Raw genomic sequence first — 20,049 nt, 5'->3', positions numbered from 1 at the left:
CTGCCTAACGACCAGCCCATTTGTTACTTTCTCTCAGAAGACAATTAGTGTTTTTACCAATGACACCACCATTCTTCCAAGCAAATACATTTATACATAGGTCAAAAACATTACAGGGAAGCTATAAAAAATAAAAGTTCCTATATGCATGCTAAAAACTTACCACCCCTCAGTCTTATGAAGTTCTAGTAAGCCAAAGGCTGTCCAAACCTTCCACAAGTGGGTCCTGTCTGTTTGCCAAATCAAAAGAAAGCCATGTATCAGCTTTTTATACCGAAAGGCCTCTTTGTCCAAATCTCTGGAAAAACCAAGTTTCAATCAGTATATTCAAACACCCCAGGGGGTGGTGTTTCTTTGGAGTTGTTTACAATCTCCAGGGTAATCACCCCCTTATAACTACTCCCCTACTCTTTTTAGTTCCTGGAGGATCCGTGGTAAGCCTCCACCATGGATTAGAACACAATCATGCATAAACCATTAATAAATTTCATACAATGGACCCCAAAGATAGTGCATGGGATTGCAATATCTGTCACAATTAGAATCACACAGGCCTGTAGCTAGGAAAGCAAAAATAGGGAGGCAAGAAATTGTGGGTCATCACCCTCCTGGCAAATTTTAAACTAGCAAGTGCAATTTCCTGTATTTTAGAATATTTTATATTTTAGGAATTGCAAATAAACTGTTTGTTGTTGTTTTTTTTAAACCTGAGGCCTGCTCTGAGCAAAGACCGACAACTCAGTGTTTAAATCACCAGAAGCCACCTGGAGCCCTGTCTACATTAATGCTTTCACCATTGCTTCCATTGGTGGAGCTGAACTGGTGGTAATGATGGTGTGACGCATGGCTAAAAAGGGTTAAACATCCTGCAAAATAAACGACTCAAATTCGACCCTTAAAGACCTGTGGGGAGGTAATGGTTGTGTTCTTGTGTATTTGCATGTGTATGGATAATGGGCAACAATGTAATCAACAATCCCTGTCTATGCTGTATTCTGATCATTCAGAGATCAAAAGAACATCCTAGCATTTAAAAGAATTGTAAACATGGGACCTCTCTGTATTCATCTCTCTTTGAAATGTATAGCAAATCATCTGTGAATGATGGAAGAACAAGCAAATTGCCTTATGTTAATTCTATAGCCAAGTACCGGTGATGGACCTCCTTCAAAGTCATCCTAATTATCTTTTGTTCCTGGAGGAACTCCAACTTGTCAAAGAGGACATGAAATTGTATAAAAGATCCTTGGGTCCTGATCCTGTTCATCTCAGATCTGCCTGAGGCTTCATATAGGGGAAGCTTAGGCCATAAGGACTGAGATCCCAGTCCTAACTGGATCATCCTGAAATATAAACAATGGACTATAACCTACGGCCTATTTCTGAAAGAACTCTTTGCAACTACAAAGCTCACCATCTCTGCTATGAATCTGAATCTTAAGAATTGAACTCACGTCTATGTATATTGATCTTTTAACCATACTCTCTTTTGTTTTTTAATAAATTTTAGTTTAGTTAATAAGAATAGGCTGTAGCGTGTATTTGGGTAAGATCTGGAATATTCAATAACCTGGGAGGTAATATGTACGATCCTTTGGGATTGGTAGAACCTTTTCTTTTATATGATGAAATAAGATTTTCAGAAATCATCATATTTGACTTAGATAGCTGGATGGAGGCCTGAGGCTGGATCACTTTAAGGGAACAGTGTTGTTTGGACTTCTGAGTAACCAGTAAGGTAATAAAGAAGCTGTTTTATGCTGGCTTGGTAAATCTAAGTATTGGAATATCCACCAGCTTTAGGGGGATTGTCTGCCCAATTCTTTGCAGTTCACCCTAATTGAGTGACCACAGCTGGCCTCCACTGGGACCCTGGCCACAGTGGTGTAGTTGTGCTAGGATTACCACAGGTTAATTGAGGTTTTTGGATCAGTACCACATGCTTGTCAAAAATTAATGTCAGATATTGGAGAGTTTAAGGGTTAAAAATCAGTTACAGTGAGTGAGCAATGATCAAGATCCTGACAGAAAAAGCCTGGAAGAATTGTGCTCACAGAGGAGGTTGTCTTTTAAGAAAAAAGCCCCAGAGCACAAATTGAAAATCTGTTAATTGCCAGTCATAAGGAAGCAAACCCAGTGAAAATGCTTGCAGTGAGAAACCAGCAGCAGTTTGAACAAAGAATGGCATATCTTCAGTTTCTGGAAAGGCAAAAAATAACTGATATGGAAAGAGAACACCTGTGTTTTGAACATGAACAGAGAATGGCATATATTCGATTGCAGGAACTAGAAGCTAAGGCAAAAGTGGACAGGCTTAAGCTCTAACTCAAGCGAATAAAGGAACAACAGGAACTGTATCATCCTGAAAAGCCAGCTCCTCTCAACAACAACAGATGGGGATAGAATCTATCCAGTTTGTAACTATGTTGGTATGTTGTTTGATTTTAAGCAGTTATCTGTATGTGACCAAATATACCCCAACACTGCCACCTTTTATGTAAATGCTTTTACTGTGATCTCAGGTGAAGGTGGCCCCATAACTTGGGCAGAGAATGTAAAAGTCAATGGTAAAAGCTATTTAGGGCAAGTTACAGCTACTAACATCACTCTTGTTAAAGCACATTTTGTCAAAGAGGAAGATTACTTACCAGATCAGTGTGTGAATATTGTAATCCTCTGAGTTTACTGTAAGTGTGCCTTTAGCCAAAATCCACCTTGAATGAAACGGTGTTAAATATGAAGTTATAGCTGGTGTAAGGCAGTTATTGCCTAAGGATCTTTTGATTGGGAATGATATTAAAGCTTTGTTCAATCAGGTTGATATAAGTCACTCACAGGAAAGAAATAATCCTGAACCTGTGTCTATTAGAGGGCAAAGACTTGCCTATGGAGTGTTTCTCCAAATGCTTGTTGGATGAAGATAGCTGTTTGTCTGTGCAAGAAGGCAGTGTATATGTGGAAGAAATTTCTGAGTGTCTGATATCTCAGAAGTAAATCTATTAGATAAGGCTCAGGGAAATGTTTCTCTAGAGCAAATTAAAGTTGGTGCCCTAACTGAGGAAGGAAAGGGTACAGTCTTGGTAAGTGAAGAATTGTTAGCAAGTGAAGTTTGTGAAAGTAAGCCTGAAAGGGGTAGAGATGATTTGTTTAAAGCAGCTCAGTGTAATGAGACTCTTATCTATGGAGAATAGCAGTTTATCTGTTGGGAGTGGCAACTTGCCTGTTAAGGAAGCTGTCTCACTGTCTGGGTATGTGTCTGAAATCAGCCATGGGTGCTGAGACAAAGAGAAAGATATCTCCAATTGTCTGTTTTGAATAGCAGCATGCCTGCTGAGAAACAGTGTCTCTCTAGTTCTCTGTCTATAAAGCAGACAGAAGAAACCTATCAGCCTATGAACATTTATTAGTTAACTCAGAGTTGATTCTGGATACAACTAAAGCCCAGGAAGGAAGTGGTCCTAAATTTGTGTCTGCTAGGGATAATGACATTATAACTAGGTTGCATCCAGTTAATGTCATAAGTAGCTCCCAGAAACCAAGCGATTCTGGTGCTTTTATTTTGCCTGTTGCTAGTGTGTTGCTAGGTAAAGAGATGACAACCTTGTCTGATCAGGTTGATATAGTCAGGGCACAAGGAAAGCATGAAGGTGATTTAACTATGTTACCCACTGACAGTGTGGAAACTTAACAAGGAAGAGAATGCTTCTAATCTTTTGACTATGAAGTCTGGCAGTTTACCTGAAAGGGGATTGTGTAAAAATCCTCCTGATGGGCCAGAGGTGAGTCTGGATGTATGTGAAACTCAGAAGGAGGTTGGTGATTTGTCTGTTGTGCCAAAGTCGGTTCTGGACATAAATAAAGCTCAGAAAGAATTTGTTGCAATGCATGATATTGCAGAAGGAAAGGAATTTCTTGGTGAAGTCTATGAAAATAAATTGTTTCCATTGACTCTTAATGGGCCAATGTTGATAGTAAACAGTCTCTTTTCTGAGGAAAGTTGGTTGGTGCCTAATGGTCAAAGTCTTTCAAATGAAAATGAATCCACTGAATTTGCTTAGGAAAAATCTACTGTGAATAGCTTAAAGGAAGCTTCCTTAGCTAATATTGAAAGTGAACAGTCTGTGTCTCAGGTTGAAGAAAGAGTCTATATTCCTGGTTTTACACAGCAGAGCAGCCTTATGAATAGACCCATAGATACTTTGGATTTGTCATGTAATTTCTTAGTAAGCTCTTGTGCAGGGGTTCTCAAACTGGGGGTCGTGACCCCTCGGGGGGTCACAAGGTTATTACATGGGGGGGGGGTGAGCTATCAGCCTCCACCCCCAAACCCCACTTCACCTCCAGCATTTATAATAGCGTTAAATATAAAAAGAAGTGTTAATTTATAAAAGGGGTCCACTCACAGGCTTGCTGTGTGAAAGGGGTCACCAATATAAAACTTTGAGAAACACTGCTCTAGTGCATCCGATTGATACCTTGCGGATGCAGAAATTGGTAGGTGAAAAGCAGGAGAATTGTAGTTCAGACATAATGATAGAAAATGGTTGGGTCTCTTTAAGGCATGATGTCCATACAAACTTCCTAGCTGACAAGAAAAAAAAGAAAAGCAAGCTAACTCTTAAAAAGCAAAATGCCCTTACAAACTTGCCTCCCTCATCTTCCAAATACTAAAACCTCAAGGAAGTGATTAAACTGAAATCCTATGTTAAGAAAAATCCTAAAGTAAAGAAAAAGCTACTAAGATTCAAAAGGGACATTGAACAAGCTAACCTAACAAATGATTTGTCTAAACAAAAGGCTTGGTATGACAAAAATGATTATAAATGTACACACGATAGAACTGATGTTAATATTAATGCTAATAATTGTAACTAACATGTTGGTTAATACCAAAAACTGTAAAAATGTACAGATGTGCCTAATCTTTTGGAAAAACCCTTGAACATGTTAAGAATGACACATAAGAACACACTTTATGTTAAAAGGCCTTATGATACTGATATTTCATAGTTTCAAGATTAGATACAGGCATTAACTGTACACAGGAGAAAAGATATTGCAGACCTAATGTGTTGTGCACAAAAGGGAAACTGAGATACAACACCTCACAGCCTTCATGGCTGAATGCCAAAGTAAGTGCTCTCTGAAGAACATTAATGGCTAGGTTAAGTCAACACATAGACTAAACCCTGGAATCACAAGTGTTTCACAAAGTACGGACTAAGTTTCTAACTTGGGCCAAAGCATGCATCAATAATTTGGCCTTACTAAGAATTCAATGTAAACACAGCACATATCAATGTTGGAAGGTCCTTAAGGTGTATCCAGGAGCTTTAATTTCTCCCTTCCACACCAGTCTCACGTTGAGGGTATGACACACAGCTAGAAAGGGTTAAACATCCTGCAAAATAAAGGACTCAAATTCAACCCTTAAAGACTTGGGGAGGTAATGGCTGTGTTTTTGTGTATTTGCATGTATAAAGAAATGGTCAACAAAATGTAACCAAAAAAAGAAGAACAGGAGTACTTGTGGCACCTTAGAGACTAACAAATTTGTTAAATGTAAAAATGTAACCAACAGTCCCTGTCTATACTGTATTCTGATCATTCAGAGATCAAAAGAACATCCTAGCATTTAAATGAATTGTAAACACCTCATCTCTCCTTGAAATGTATAGCAAGTCATCTGTGAATGGTGGAGGAACAAGCAAATTGCCTTATGTTAATTCTATAGCCAAGTACTGGTGATGGACCTCCTTCAAAGTCATCCTAATTATCTTTTGTTCCTGGAGGAACTCCAACTTGTCAAAGAAGACATGAAATTGTATAAAAGATCCTTGGGTCCTGATCCTGTTCATCTCAGATCTGCCTGAGGCTTCATAGAGGGGAAGCTTAGGCCGTAAGGACTGAGATCCCAGTCCTAACTGGATCACCCTGAAATATAAACATTGGACTATAACCTATGGACCATTTCTGAAAGAACTCTTTGCAGCTATAAAGCTCACCATCTCTTCTATGAATCTGAATCTTAAGAATTGAACTCACGTCTGTATGTACATTAATCTTTTAACCATACTCTGTCTTGTTTTTTAATAAGAATTGGCTGTAGCATGTATTTGGGTAAGATCTGGAATATTCAATAACCTGGGAGGTAATATGTACGATCCTTTGGGATTGGTAGAACCTTTTCTTTTATATGATGAAATAAGTTTTTCAGAAATCATCATATTTGACTTATGATTATGATGGATGGCGGTCTGAGGCTGGATCACTTTAAGGGAACTGTATTGTTTGGACTTCTGAGTAACCAGTAAGGTAATAAAGAAGCTGTTTTATGCTGGCTTGGTAAATCTAAGTATTGGAATATCCACCAGCTTTTGGGGGATTATCTGCCCTATTCTTTGCAGTTCACCCTAATTGAGTGACCACAGCTGGCCCCCACTGGGACCCTGGTCACAGATGGTAGGACTTTTTTCTTTGGGGGTGATAGGGAAACACCCCTAGTGAAACACCCCTTTAGAAAGCTTTCCTCTCTCTGCAGCTGCCAGTCTACCAAGCTATGGAAGACAACAGGTAATGACACTGAGAAAGGTGTGGAAGCAGAGAAATTAATTGGCCATAAATGGGAATGGTTAACATAGAAATAAACTTTTGGATGAGACACACTTGTGGGCATTTCATATCCCATGGCACTCTTCTCAAAAGTAGGGGTGTTAGTCTCAGCACCTGGTTAAAATCTAACTAAAATTCTCCTAGCAGGTTGACTTTTATGATATTCTACACTTCCTGCCTTACACACTTGTCTAGTTTCAATATGCACTCTTACTAGCTACCACTTTCCATCCCAGAAACAGTTGCATTTAGTGGTCAATGAAGTGATTCCTCTATATGTACTCTGTAAGGCTCATAAAATGCTATGCGATCCTTCAGGATGAAAATCCTTATGTAAATGGAAACAAGTTTTGTAAATTTTTAATATATACAAAATTACAATTGACAGTCTCCAAAATCTATAGCAGTGTCTGAGATTCAAGTATTTGAAGGGGTGGGAGGTTATAGTCCTAACAGTCAATTATTTTAGGGCCAAAATGTCTAATATTTAAAATTACTTAAGTGTGACAGAACTCTGGATTCTAAATAGTGTAACTACTTATTACTCAATTGCTGATATTAAAATAGAAACAAGTACTATTTTTAAAGAAGATATAAAGTGTGAGAGCGCCTCTTATGGCCCATGAAACTGTAGTTCCCTAGTAAACACTTTTACTAGAGCAGTGTTGACATTGATGGTGATGGCATACAAAATTGATTTGAGAGAATAAGGCAATAAAAATTTGAAGATGTTATTAAGCAAAACCTAGCGCATCTATAAGTGTGGGGAACCGAGTCCCACATGGAAAAGAACAATTTTAGAGAAATAATTTCAAGCTCCAAAGGAATTTCTGTCACCAAGATCCCTGAGTAATAAATAGACCATATTTACTTGATAGGTTCATTGGTTGTACGAGGTGTAGGGTATTTTCTTTTGTTAGAATAACATGCTTTTTTAAGTGCTGTATGAACATACTCGTCCTAAGGGACTATCTCATCCCTAATTGTTTTGTCTCCTTTACAGATGTGCCTCCGATTGTGGCAGGACTTATTGGTGCCACGGTGCTTGTGGTGTCTGTCTCAGTAACAGTGTTTGTGTGGACATGCTGCCACCAGCAAGCAGAAAAAAAGCACAAAACCCCCCCTTACAAATTCATTCACATGCTGAAAGGCATTAGTATCTATCCGGAGACCTTGAGTAACAAGAAGAAGATTATCCGGATCCGCAGAGACAAGAACGGCACTGTCAAAGAGACTGGAAGAGGAAACCTTTTGGTAGATGCGGCAGAAGCTGGTTTAGTGAGCTCCGAGAAGGCACCAAATGGGATGAATGCAGCCCCTTGTATTGACCAGCTCCCAATAAAAGTGGATTATGGAGATGAACTAAGTCCAGACCAAAGCATCACTCCAGGTGGGAGCAAAATCTCCTCCCCATCTTCCCCAGAAGAGGATGTCCTGCTGGGAACACTGACTTTCTCAGTGGACTACAATTTCCCCAAGAAAGCATTAGTGGTGACCATTCAAGAGGCCCATGGGCTGCCAGTGATGGATGAGCAGACTCAGGGCTCTGACCCCTACATCAAGATGACAATTCTTCCAGACAAAAGGCATCGAGTAAAGACTCGTGTGTTGCGCAAGACCCTGGACCCTGTCTTTGATGAGACCTTTACCTTCTATGGGATCCCCTACAGCCAGCTCCAGGATTTGGTGCTTCACTTCCTGGTATTGAGCTTTGATCGCTTCTCTCGAGATGATGTGATTGGAGAAGTCATGGTGCCCCTCGCTGGAGTGGATCCAAGCACTGGAAAGGTCCAGCTCACCCGGGAGATCATCAAAAGGAACATACAAGTAAGTGACCTCTCTCTCGGAGTTTGGAGACACACTTCACATGCTATGCTTGACCCTATGTAAGCTGATCCCCAGTCAGGCTGAGTTTTCTTGGCACAGGGGACTCACAACGTCTAGGAACCAGGAATACAGCAAACCCTTATTCATGTGAGTAGTTCTTACTTGTACTAGTCCCATTGAAGTCACTGGGAGAAATTGTATCAGAAAGGCTTGCAAGATTAAATCCCAGATTATGTATGTTCTGGGCCCTTGTCCAAAAGTCACTATGTAAATGGTTCCAAAATCAAATACCCCCAGAAGTACTTGTCTCCTCTTATATTTAGTGCCTGATAATCATTTCATTAATGATAATAATTTCATTTAAACCCTAGTGTTTCAAACAGCTAGGTGTCACTGCTGCAAAAGTGAATCACAGCATGTCACTATAACCAAAACAGTAAAGTGTGGACCACATCAGCCAGGAGAGAATTTTTAACAGAGAGTCTATAAATGCTGGTTGACTCGCTTGTAATTTGCTGCTGTGTATATGTCTCTTTTCTAATTATGGGTTAATGCTTTATTTTCCATTTTTGTTTAGTACCTGTCATGCAAAATTAGAAATAAAGCACACTTGGGTAAGGAAATTTTAATACACATTGATTTGTTTTCTTGTACATTTCTAAATTGAAAGTAGTTTAGTATTGATTTGTTATACATTTTATCTTTAACTCACTGGGGCCTGAATGCACAAAAGGAGTTTAGGCATTGTGATGCTTAGTGTCACCACGCCTAACTTTTTGGCACCTAGAAAATCACTGCAATTCACATACTGGGACAAGTACTCCAAATCTACTAAAGGTCAAGATTTTAAAATGATAGTAGAGAAGTACTGTAGTGCTCCAGAAGTGAATGTGTAACACAGGACTCTGTATTTAAAAATTAATTATTCCATGGCTATTAAACATTCCTACCTGATTTTTATATTCTGCATATCCTTCACATTAATATTTATATTACAATAGCATCTGAAGCCTTCAGCTAAGATCAGGGCCCCGTTGTGTTAGGCCCTGTGAAAACACATAGTAAGAGACAGTCCCTGCCCCAAGGAATTAATCTAAATAGACAAGATAAAGGGATTATCATCATCATCCGCATTGTACAGAGAGGCTCATAAAGATAGGTTACAGTGGCCAAGGACATGACATAAAAGCCTGTGGCTGAGCTGGGAATTAAACTCAGGGTCTAACATATAATTACTAAGCAACAATTATATTGCAGAATGTATATTTATAATTTTCTTCCCAGAAGTGTTTACATTGTTTTGTATGGCAAAAACGATTAAAATTGTACAAATAAAAAAATGCTGATCTACGGCAAATGCCATTATTATAATCTGACACCATTATTAGGCAGCTTTCTAACTGGTATTTGGGAAGTGGGAATTACATCTGGTAATATAAACTTTCATTCTGTTGGAGTTCAGAAATTCCTCCAATTGCTTTTGAGGGGCACATTAGCTCTGAGCTGAAATATGGTAAAAGCAAGCTATCAAAATTATAGGATGTTGTAGACTTGCTAGAGTATACGGGGTCAGAACGTGGGGTAAATGGAAATTTTAAATGAAGTAGGTATTATTTCTGCATATAATTGTTAATGTTTCTGTTTGTTAATTGTTAATGCTGATTATGGTGAACAAATGTGGTTAAAAGAGTGGCATAATCCCCAAGAAAGACTGATTTTTCATCTGAATCAAATAGTTAACACATTAGTCAGGGCTTTGGTACTAAAATTTCACATTTTGCAGTTATAGTGCATTGTATCATAACTACGCACTACTGTACAAAACAAACATCTTCTGGGCTGTTATAATCCCTGCTTTGAGTACTGCCTTTGGAATAAAACTATGCAGTATTGTTGTATCTGTGTTGGTCCCAGAATATTACAGAGGCAAGATGGATCCTTTATTGGACCAACTTCTGATGGTGAGAGAGGCAAGCTTTTGAGCATACACAGTTCTTCATCAGGTCTGGGAAACACTATAACGCACTAATGTCTCCCCTCCCTCCCCAGCTGCCTTCTACTCCCTCCTTCCATGACTTGAGAGGTGTTAATAGGCCATTTCACCTTGAACAGTCCCTTGAAATATATGTTAACTATTTATGCAAAACTGTCTGTTCTACCTTGTATTTAACTGAGACATACTGAGTACGTTTCCCAGTCCTGAAGAAGAGCTGTGTTAGGGTAGGTCTACACTTATCATTTAAAGCGCAAAAAGTCCCTTTTTTGCGCTAAAACCATAGCTCAGTATACTTGTTAATGACTTTTTGTGGTCAAACTCAGAAGTTTAACCGCAAAAAGAAAACCACCTTCCCGAGAGGCATACAGCTCTTACCACTGTTCTTTTTGCGCTGCTTTGAAAGTGAAGACACGTTCTAGCAGTGTAAACACCCTTTGGCCTCCGGAGGATATCCCAGAGTTCCAAAAGCGACCACTCTGGCCAGCATCTCCGCTGCTCTGACGTCCACCTCTCCCTCTGTAAGCCACGGGACATTTGAAGCTCCTTTTCCCTTTGTCTGTAGATGTGGCAGGGCAAGCAGCCAGACAGCAGGAGGTTTTTAAAAAAAATGCCATGAAGAAACCAGGAAGTAATGGGGCTCCTGAGACATGAAGCAGGGCAGCTCAGGGCACTGAGCAGGGACCCAGAATGCCTTCCGCTCACCCCCTCCTTCCCACAAGACCTATCGAGAGAGCTGCTCTGTGGGATAGCTGCCCTACAGCGCTGCTCTGGCGATGGAAGTGCTGGTAGTGTAAACATGTTATGACGCCTGAGGAATTGAGTGAGTACACAAACCAGCATTTTACTTCCACCGGTTCCCTATCACTGGTGAAACTTACAGTGCAAAAACTCTGCAAGTGTAGACATACCCTAAGCTCAAAAGCTTGTCTCTCACCAACAGAAGTTGGTCCAATAAAAAATATTACCTCACTCACCTTGTGTGTCTGATATAAAATTAACACATAACGAACGATAGGTTCATCTCTTGGGATTGCTGTATCTGTGAAATTCCTGCAGGCAGTGTTCCTGCTCCTCTCTTTCTACAGTACCTCCTGGTAGGAAAGGCTGGCACTGATGTAACTGTAAATACTGAGTTCACGTCCCCCAATTCTATCTGAACATTGGTACTTTCAAAAGCTTTCCCAACAGGAGCCTCATATTCCCCCATAATTACAAATATTGAGCCTAATCTGGTCATTGTTTTCTTTTCAGAAGCCAACCTCTGAGGCAGTGATTCTCATTTTTTCCATTGTGAGACACCCCCTGAGGCAGTGATTCTCATTTTTTCCATTGTGAGACACCCCCTGGGGATCTCTCTCCCATCTAGCTCAGGCCAGGCCAGGCCTTCCCATTTAGCAATATGGGAAGGGTAATGTGGTCGTGACCTCCTGGCACCTGTTCATTACCTCCCAGGTCTTCTCAGTTGTATCTGCTTCTTTTCCACAGAAATGCATTAGCAGAGGAGAGCTGCAAGTCTCACTGTCTTACCAGCCTGTTGCGCAGAGAATGACTGTTGTGGTGCTGAAAGCTAGACATTTGCCGAAAATGGATATCACTGGCCTCTCAGGTAGAAGCTATTTTCTCCAGCCTATTAATAGTTTACTGCACTCCACCTGATGCATAGTTTGTTCTTCCCTGTAAACACAAAGGGAATGCTGTGAAATGGAGTGTTAATTTACACTGTATTTACGGATCAGTTTTTTATTGGTTAACTCGTCAACTAGATCTGAAGTGTTTGTTCTTCCATTTAATGCCTTGAAGTCAGTGCAACAATAAAAATTTACCACACACAGGCACAATAGAGAACAACTTTTAACGTGGCATGCTGTGTGTGTGTCAATGCAAAGAAGGGCTGCTCTACCTTTATGCTAGTGTGTGTCACACTTCTACTTGCAGTATGAAAAAAAACCAAAAAACTGGTTGCTGGGGGTGAAAATACAAGACAGAAGGTTGGGGTGGGGGGGGGGACTACATGGAGGTGCAGAAAAGGCAGAAGCATTTAATAAATATTTCTGTTTGGTATTTGGAAAGAAACAGGATGATGATTTCATATTGCATGAGGATTAACTTTGTTTTTTTCCCCAGTCCAAGGAGGATTGGAGAGAGCATCTACTAGGATAAACATTTTTAAGTTGGCAGGCCTAGATAATTTGCACCTAGGGTCCTAAAAGAGTTGAGTGAGGAGCTCTCTGGCCTGCTGGTGGTAATTTTTAAGAAATCTTGAAATACTGAAGAATCCAGAAGACAGTAAGAGTGCTAAAATCATGCCGGTACTAAAAAGAGGGCAAGTGGGATGACCCTACATAATTAGAGGCCAGTTAGTCTGATATCAATCCCAAGCAAAATTATGGAAAAGCTAATAAAGAATTCAATAAATAAAGAATTAAAGTATGGGAATATAATTATTGCCAGACAACATGGTTTTATGGAAAATAGGTCTTTCCGAAAAAACATTCCATTCTTTGATTAGGTAAGTTTAGTAGAGAAAGGTAACTATAGATACAATACATTTAGACTTTTGTCAGTGTGAGGGTTCTCAGGGTGCCTAGAGCTGTGAATTACTTTGTTTCTCCATGCCTCCAGCATGAGGGAATTATGCTTGTTCTTAACTGGGTGTCAGTCTCCTAACACTGCCAGCTATGCAAGCACTCTTCTCAGGGCTATGACAGCCCTTACTTTGCCTTGCAGTTTAACACTATGTCCACCTCAATCCCCAAGTCCCTTTGAAGCATTCCCCTGTGATATCTAGCCCCTGACACTAGCTACTCACAGAACTACCAGGTCTGCTATTCCCAAAGGAACAGACCATACCAGCTTGTAAAATTCCACTTAGGATCAGCACTTCGCGTAACATCACAGCACTTAGCTAGCTATAGGTATAGTGAAAACAAGAGTAAGTTTACTATCAAAGATTCAAGTGATAGTGAGTAAGAATATTGGAAACAAATGGTTGCATATAAAACAAGATAATATACTTTCTAGAGACTGAACTTAACTACCAGGTTAACCTCCTGTCTAAAGAAGTTTCTCTCACCTAGAATCCTCTGCAGCATTTTAAACCAACATTGGCTGAGATCCCATTTTTATGAATGTAAATGTGCTGTCTGTTTACTTCCTAGGTCAAGGATGAAGGGATGTCTTCTTTGCTTCCTAGCTATACCCCCAACATTCATTGTCTTAGCTCATAACCAAAATAATCACACATGGCTTGTTTTTCCTGGGTGCTGCTTCCCTTTTTATTTCACATCTCTTTATACGTTAATAGGCATCCATTCTGTTAGCTTACAATGCTTAATTTACATCCTGACAGAGAAATACATTTCTTACCTCCTGTTTGGAGGAAAACATGTTTTTCACCTTTGCTGGTGACTAATATCGTGAGATACAAACTTTAAAAACATATTTTTCAATATATATGCATGATGCTTTACATAGTATCTGTATACTCAGTGTTTTTGTAGTAGTGTGGGCCCCAGGATATGAGCCACACAAGGTAGGTGAGGTAATTTTTATTGGCCCAACTTCTTAACTTAAAAAGATCACCGCACCCACATTGTCGCTGTAGTGCCTGTACATACGTTTCAGAACAATATTAATACCAGAATGACACTGGGCTTCATTTGAGAGCTTACATTACATTCTTTGGTGAACTAGAATGTAAACACCAACCTCATGAAATTTCTATAACCGCTTCCGAGTTGGCTTTAAGAGGTCCATGGGTCACTGAAAGCACTTGACTTACTACTGCATGACATTCTGATTTAAAAAATAGCACTATACACATCAAAGCACGTTAAATGGCTTAGCAACTGGCCTACAGCTCTCAAAAAGTAGTTGTTAATGAGGAATCAGCAAAATGGGATATTCCTAGTGGAGTTCTGCAGCCTTCTGTTCAAAGTTCAACACTAATGAGTATTTTAAGTATTTAAATTAAAATTACTGTTGATAAAAAAATCTATAGATACCAAAGACCTATGTTAATGACACAGTAGTTAGAACAATCTGGATTGCTTGATAAGCTGGACTAAGTCAAACTCAATGTGTTTTAAAACAGGCAAATGCACTGTCACCTAGGGGGGAAAAATGCAGGCCATACATACAGAATGGGGCAACTGAATCCTGAAAGCCAGTGACTGAAAAATAGTTAAGGGCATAGTGGACAAAACTGAACATGAGCTCCCAGAGTGATGCTGTGGCAAAAAGGGCTAATGTGATCCTTTTATTTATAAACAGTGGAGTAAAGAGTAGGATTAGGGAGGTGATTTTACCTCTGTATACAGCATTGGAGAGACACCCGTGCGCGCGCGCATGCACACACACACACTAGAATATTGCAACTAGTTCTGGTGTCCACATTTTTAAAATGTTGAACAATTGGAGAGGCTGCAGAGAAGAGCTACAAGAATGATTTGAGGGATGGAAAAATTGTCTTACCATGAGACTTGAAAAGCTCAATCTGTTTAGCTTATCAAAAGAAGATCAAGCTGTTACTTGATTACAGTATATAGGTATCTTCATAGGGAGAAAACACCAGTTAGTAAAGGGCTCCTTCAACTAGTAGAGAAAGGCATAACAAGAACTACTGTCTGACAGTTAAAGCCAACTAAATTTTCAAATTAAAAATAAGGTACAAATGTACAATGAAGGTAAATTAACCATTAGAAAAAACAACCAAGAGAAATGCAGATTTTCCATCTCCTGAGGTCTTCAAAATCAAGACTGGATGCCTTTCTGGAAGATATGCTTTAGTCAGACATGAATTATTGGGCTTAATACAGGGGTAACCAGGTGAAATTCTATAGCCTTATTATTGAAGAGATCAGGCTATATGATTTAATGGTCCTTCCTGGCTTTAAAAAAAAAAATCTATGAAACGAAAGATTCAAATCTTCCTTATCCTTCTAAAAAAGGCATGAGAGAGCTTCTACTCCAGTTCTCCAGTCTGCCATGAAGACTGTCAGTCACACAAGGAAGATAAGCATTTTTTCCTCTCAAAATAATAAAATAATTTTTGATTGGGGGGAGATTGGGAAGTAGGAAGTTAGAATAATAGAATATGTGGGGAGGGATAGCTCAGTGGTTTGAGCATTGGCCTGCTAAACCCAGGGTTGAGAGTTCAATCCTTGTGGGGGCCACTTAGGGATCTGGGGCAAAATCAGTACTTGGTCCTGCTAGTGAAGGCAGGGGGCTGGACTCGATGACCTTTCAAGGTCCCTTCCAGTTCTAGGAGATAGGATATCTCCATTTAAAAAAAAAAAAAAAAAAGGGGGTTGGAAGGGACTTCAGGAGGTCATCTAGTCCAACCCCCTGCTCAAAGCAGGACCAATTCCCAACTAAATCACCCCAGCCAGGGCTTTGTCAAGCCTGACCTTAAAAAGTTAGAACAAAACCTTTTTTCTTCTTTACCCAGTATAAAGAAGGCCTGGAAGGGCACAAACTTCCCTTTCTTTTTATTTATGTTTTTGCTCCCTGAATAGATCTTTTTTAACAAAGTTTTTCATTTGGGGAATTATTCATCACTTTGGGTCTTCACCTTTAAGGGAACCAGGGATTTAAACAAACTTTTTCAGATATTTATGGGAGGATGAACTTTTATTTCTGTTCAGATTCTCTGATTTCCATGGTCATGGTTTGGCTTTTCATGGTTTGGCTTTTAATGGAAGTGGTATAGGGTTGGGAGGGCAGCCAATGTGTAGGGAGCTATAGGGTGCTGCGATGTCTAACCTTTAATTCATTCTTGACCTCTTAGACATACTATTCCAAAGAGTATTATTGGGCTGTGTTATTGGTTTGCTTTTTTCTTTTCTCTAGCAGACCCCTATGTTAAGGTGAACGTTTATTATGGCAGAAAACGCATAGCAAAAAAGAAGACCCATGTGAAGAAGTGCACTTTGAATCCCATCTTCAATGAATCCTTCATTTATGATATCCCTGTGGATCTCCTTCCTGACATCAGCATTGAATTTCTAGTCATCGACTTCGACCGCACCACAAAAAATGAGGTGGTAGGTCGGCTGATTTTGGGAGCACACAGCATCACCACTGGTGGCGTGGAACACTGGCGAGAGGTGTGCGAGAACCCCCGAAAGCAGATTGCCAAATGGCACAGCCTGAGCGAATACTAGCAGAGGCTGCAGCAGCAACTGCTGACTCATAGAACAGACTTAAACCTTGTTTTAGTCATAGAACTAAACTTTTGTAAGATGCAGCTGATTGGTTCTCAAGTGATGTGATTTTGCAGGGCACTAAATTCTAAAAAGCATTAAATTTAAAAATACCACAAATATATGTAAGTGTAATCACGCTATTGCATGCCTAATACAAACTAAAATTAGTGTAACTTACCAATATCAAGTTGCAGATTTTAATATTATCTGTTACTATGGAAGTTGTGTTTGTGCCGAACTGTCTTTGCTGGTATTCACCACAACTGCCCTCTCTTTATTAGGCTTCTCCCAAAGTTTCTGAATTCTGCTGTTTAACCTCTAGTTTCTTGTTAGTTCATCTGCCCATAGATTCTTGCTGTTCTGTCCTTTGATTTGGAAGCATTAACTGCATTTCCGTATATGAAGGTTTAGAATTCAGCAATAGTGCAAAGAGGTACAAGTAAGAAGGACGCTCTCCTTTTTAAAAAAATGCCTTCTAACCTGGTATTGGAATATTTCCCTTTGTGATGTATTTGCTATACAGCTATAAAGTCATGCTTGAAGGTATAAACATCTAAAATTGAAATACTAGCAACCTGACCACTTTGCTTTTGCCATACGGGACTTGGTTCAGGATAAATATTTGATGCATCCCAAATTCCCACGGATCACAAACTTTATTTTATTTAACTCTATGTATGTATAAAGGGTCCATACAGAACATTATAAACTAAATTTGTCTGATTCATTTTAGGGCAACTGAGGCTAATTCTCTAAAAGGATTTTGAATTCTACCTGAGCATTATCGTCTTCTAGACTGACAGTGAAATATCTGAAATTAGACAGGAAACTTTATGCTGGAGAAGGCTTTTATTAAATATAATCAATTAATGATATAGCCTTCTCCACATTTGATTTGAGATTATATTAGATGTACTTTTTTACGATTTGTTTCTATAATAGCCAGTATTCAAAGCATTAGACTTAATTTATATTGAGAAAAATAAAAAAAATGTCTTCTCAAAATAGGAGTACAAACCATTCTGAACTATCCTTTCATTTTTGGCTTCCAAGAATTAGAATTTGCTTACTGTCATCTTTGGAATTTAAAAACATTACTAGATAACTGTGACTTGTAGCACTTTGTAGGACATTTGCCTGAATAGTCAACAACTTCTTTGTACAGAAGGACATGGACCCAAGTTCTGTAAAAGAAAACAAAGGGTGGAAGCAGTTGCATTAGATCTCACTGTAAAAAACATTGGTCTAAACTTTTGTACAAGATGATAATATCTTGACAAAGTAATCTGATTTGGCTTCCTATAACAAGTCAATTTTTATTTTAAAAATTATTGGCAAGTTGATCATAAACAATTATAACAAGAAACCTACTAAACAGCTCCTCTGCCAGGATTTGAGTTTATTATTTTTAAATGCTACACATTAAAAACAAAGAAGAATTGAGTGGGCAGAAAGGCACACAGAAAACTGCAAGTTTTCAGTATTAATTTTGTTGCTTCCACTGTTCTGTGCCCTGTGGAATGTAAATAATGTATCATAAGTACATTTTTAAAAGTTCATTTATCGGTTTACAGTACTTGAGACCACTGAATTTTAGAGCCCTGTTGGAAAAACATGATACTCACAATGTTCTTACTATTGAAAGCAGAATAACTGAGCATGTCTTAGCCTCCAGTTTCCTCTCCAGCCATAACATAGAGCAACTGCTGCTGGGTTGGCAAACAACCTAAGTTTTACCACCCATTAATGTCTCAGCAGCAATTTCTGACAAGCTGTCTTAGTGGAAAGATTCAACTTTCCACTGACAGCTTTTGTTGCTTGTAGGAACTCCCTTCAAGAGAATGTTTCAGTTTAGCTGTGGCTGTTAATGGGTCTGGGACTAATAGTGACATTGAGACTGAAGTCCTCTCAATATTTCTAAGTTTTGCAGTGAAGTAAATACAGTGTGGGCTTCCCCATATGACTTACCAGGACATCTCAATCTTGAACATGATTCCTGCTTGAGGTTACAGTAGATTTTGATCTTTGTCTTAATTCCTTTGTAGCTCTTACTCTATTAGTGGCGCTCAGCCATGAACAGAAGAACGGATTTTCCTCTGGAAGCTGGTGTAGATTTATTTAAATCCCGGTTTTTGCACTGAGCAATCTGATTGTTAAAGGTTAGGATCTGTCCCTATTCCTTCCATATTCTTCCCCCACTATAAAAATGAATACTTGTGTACATTCCATTCAAAAGTAACTAAAAAGTTCCCTTTTTGTCTTTAATGTGAAAAGTATACTTAAGCCTAGATCATCTCCTTATTCCGATTCCTTAGTTGAAAAAGGAAAGATTAACATCTTGTCAAGGAAAAGTGCTCAGGGTAAATAAACTTAGGCTTATTGGGCAGATGTGAATAGCTCCATTACTCCTCAGGAATAATGGGAAACTGAAGATGTGCAGATAATTTTTCTTTGGTGTAAAACTGACAGTTACTGACAGCTGCCTCACCGTGGCATCTCCCAGACGTGTTTTTTCTTTACCTTGTGTCTTCTGTTGTACAATTAACTTGGACAGTTACAACTTTGTGGTAAAAAAGTTAAAAAGCAAAAAAAACCTAACTTGAAATGTGTGAAACTGCATAATACTGTATGCTAATCTACAATATGTAATGCTATCTTGTATGTTGAATTTGTTAACGCACATTGAGTGTGCAAATAAAGATTGATTCACTTTAAATAGCTACTGACTGTGGACCATTTGTAGAAATCAGAAGAATACAAATGTATTTAAAAACAACTACACCAACTACTTTTAAGAATTAATTTCTAAAATCTGCGGTCCTGCCATAACCTGTTATGTTTCATAGAAAGCAGCAGCTCATGTACAAGAAAAACAACAAAGTAATAGCTGAGCAACATCAAATGCAGAAACCAAATTAATTAAATCTACTCGTCCCTTCACCGCATATAACTATATCACCATCACGGCCCAGTGTTTGGACAAGATCAGTTCATGGATGAACAAAAGCTGTTTGGAGTGGAACCCAAGCAAGACAGAAATGATGCTAGTAAGCAAAGAAAAACCACTCGTGAGAGTTTGCAGTCCTGATGCAGGCTCCTTTTGTGATGGTGCACAGCTGCTATTAATCAGTTCAGTCTGTCTTTTAGGAGTGTTCCTGGAATCCTAGCCCTGACACTAAGCTCTCAGATACCTGCATCTAAGGGCTGGTTACTCTGAACTAGGAAGTCGGTGTGTACCAGAGAATTTTTTTAGTGCATGGTAGCAGTGTCCACACGAACAGTTTGCGCATATCATGCTAGTTCATTTTAGATTTATGCCCGTTTGCCACACAATAACTATTCATCTAGATGAGCCCTAAGACTAACACTTTCTACCATTTCTGGTTGGCTAGGAGATGTTGGTCAATC

At 39.1% G+C, this 20,049-nt stretch overlaps 1 protein-coding gene across 1 annotated transcript in view; it reads left to right on the top strand.

The window, feature by feature from the left end:
* SYT11 (synaptotagmin 11) overlaps nucleotides 1–19,359 on the top strand; it is a 32,639-nt gene extending 13,280 nt beyond the window's left edge. The window contains exons 2-5 of the mRNA XM_054010406.1: nucleotides 7,616–8,439; nucleotides 11,921–12,041; nucleotides 15,512–15,514; nucleotides 16,286–19,359. Of these exons, the coding sequence (XP_053866381.1) occupies nucleotides 7,616–8,439; nucleotides 11,921–12,041; nucleotides 15,512–15,514; nucleotides 16,286–16,599 (1,262 nt within the window). The 3' untranslated portion in view covers nucleotides 16,600–19,359. The remainder of the gene's footprint in view (nucleotides 1–7,615; nucleotides 8,440–11,920; nucleotides 12,042–15,511; nucleotides 15,515–16,285) is intronic.
* Nucleotides 19,360–20,049: the final 690 nt, after the last annotated feature.

Source organism: Malaclemys terrapin, chromosome 21 (genome assembly GCF_027887155.1).
Source record: "Malaclemys terrapin pileata isolate rMalTer1 chromosome 21, rMalTer1.hap1, whole genome shotgun sequence".
In the NCBI taxonomy this organism is placed as follows: Eukaryota; Metazoa; Chordata; order Testudines; family Emydidae; genus Malaclemys; species Malaclemys terrapin.
This window is presented reverse-complemented; position numbering and strand designations above follow the sequence as displayed.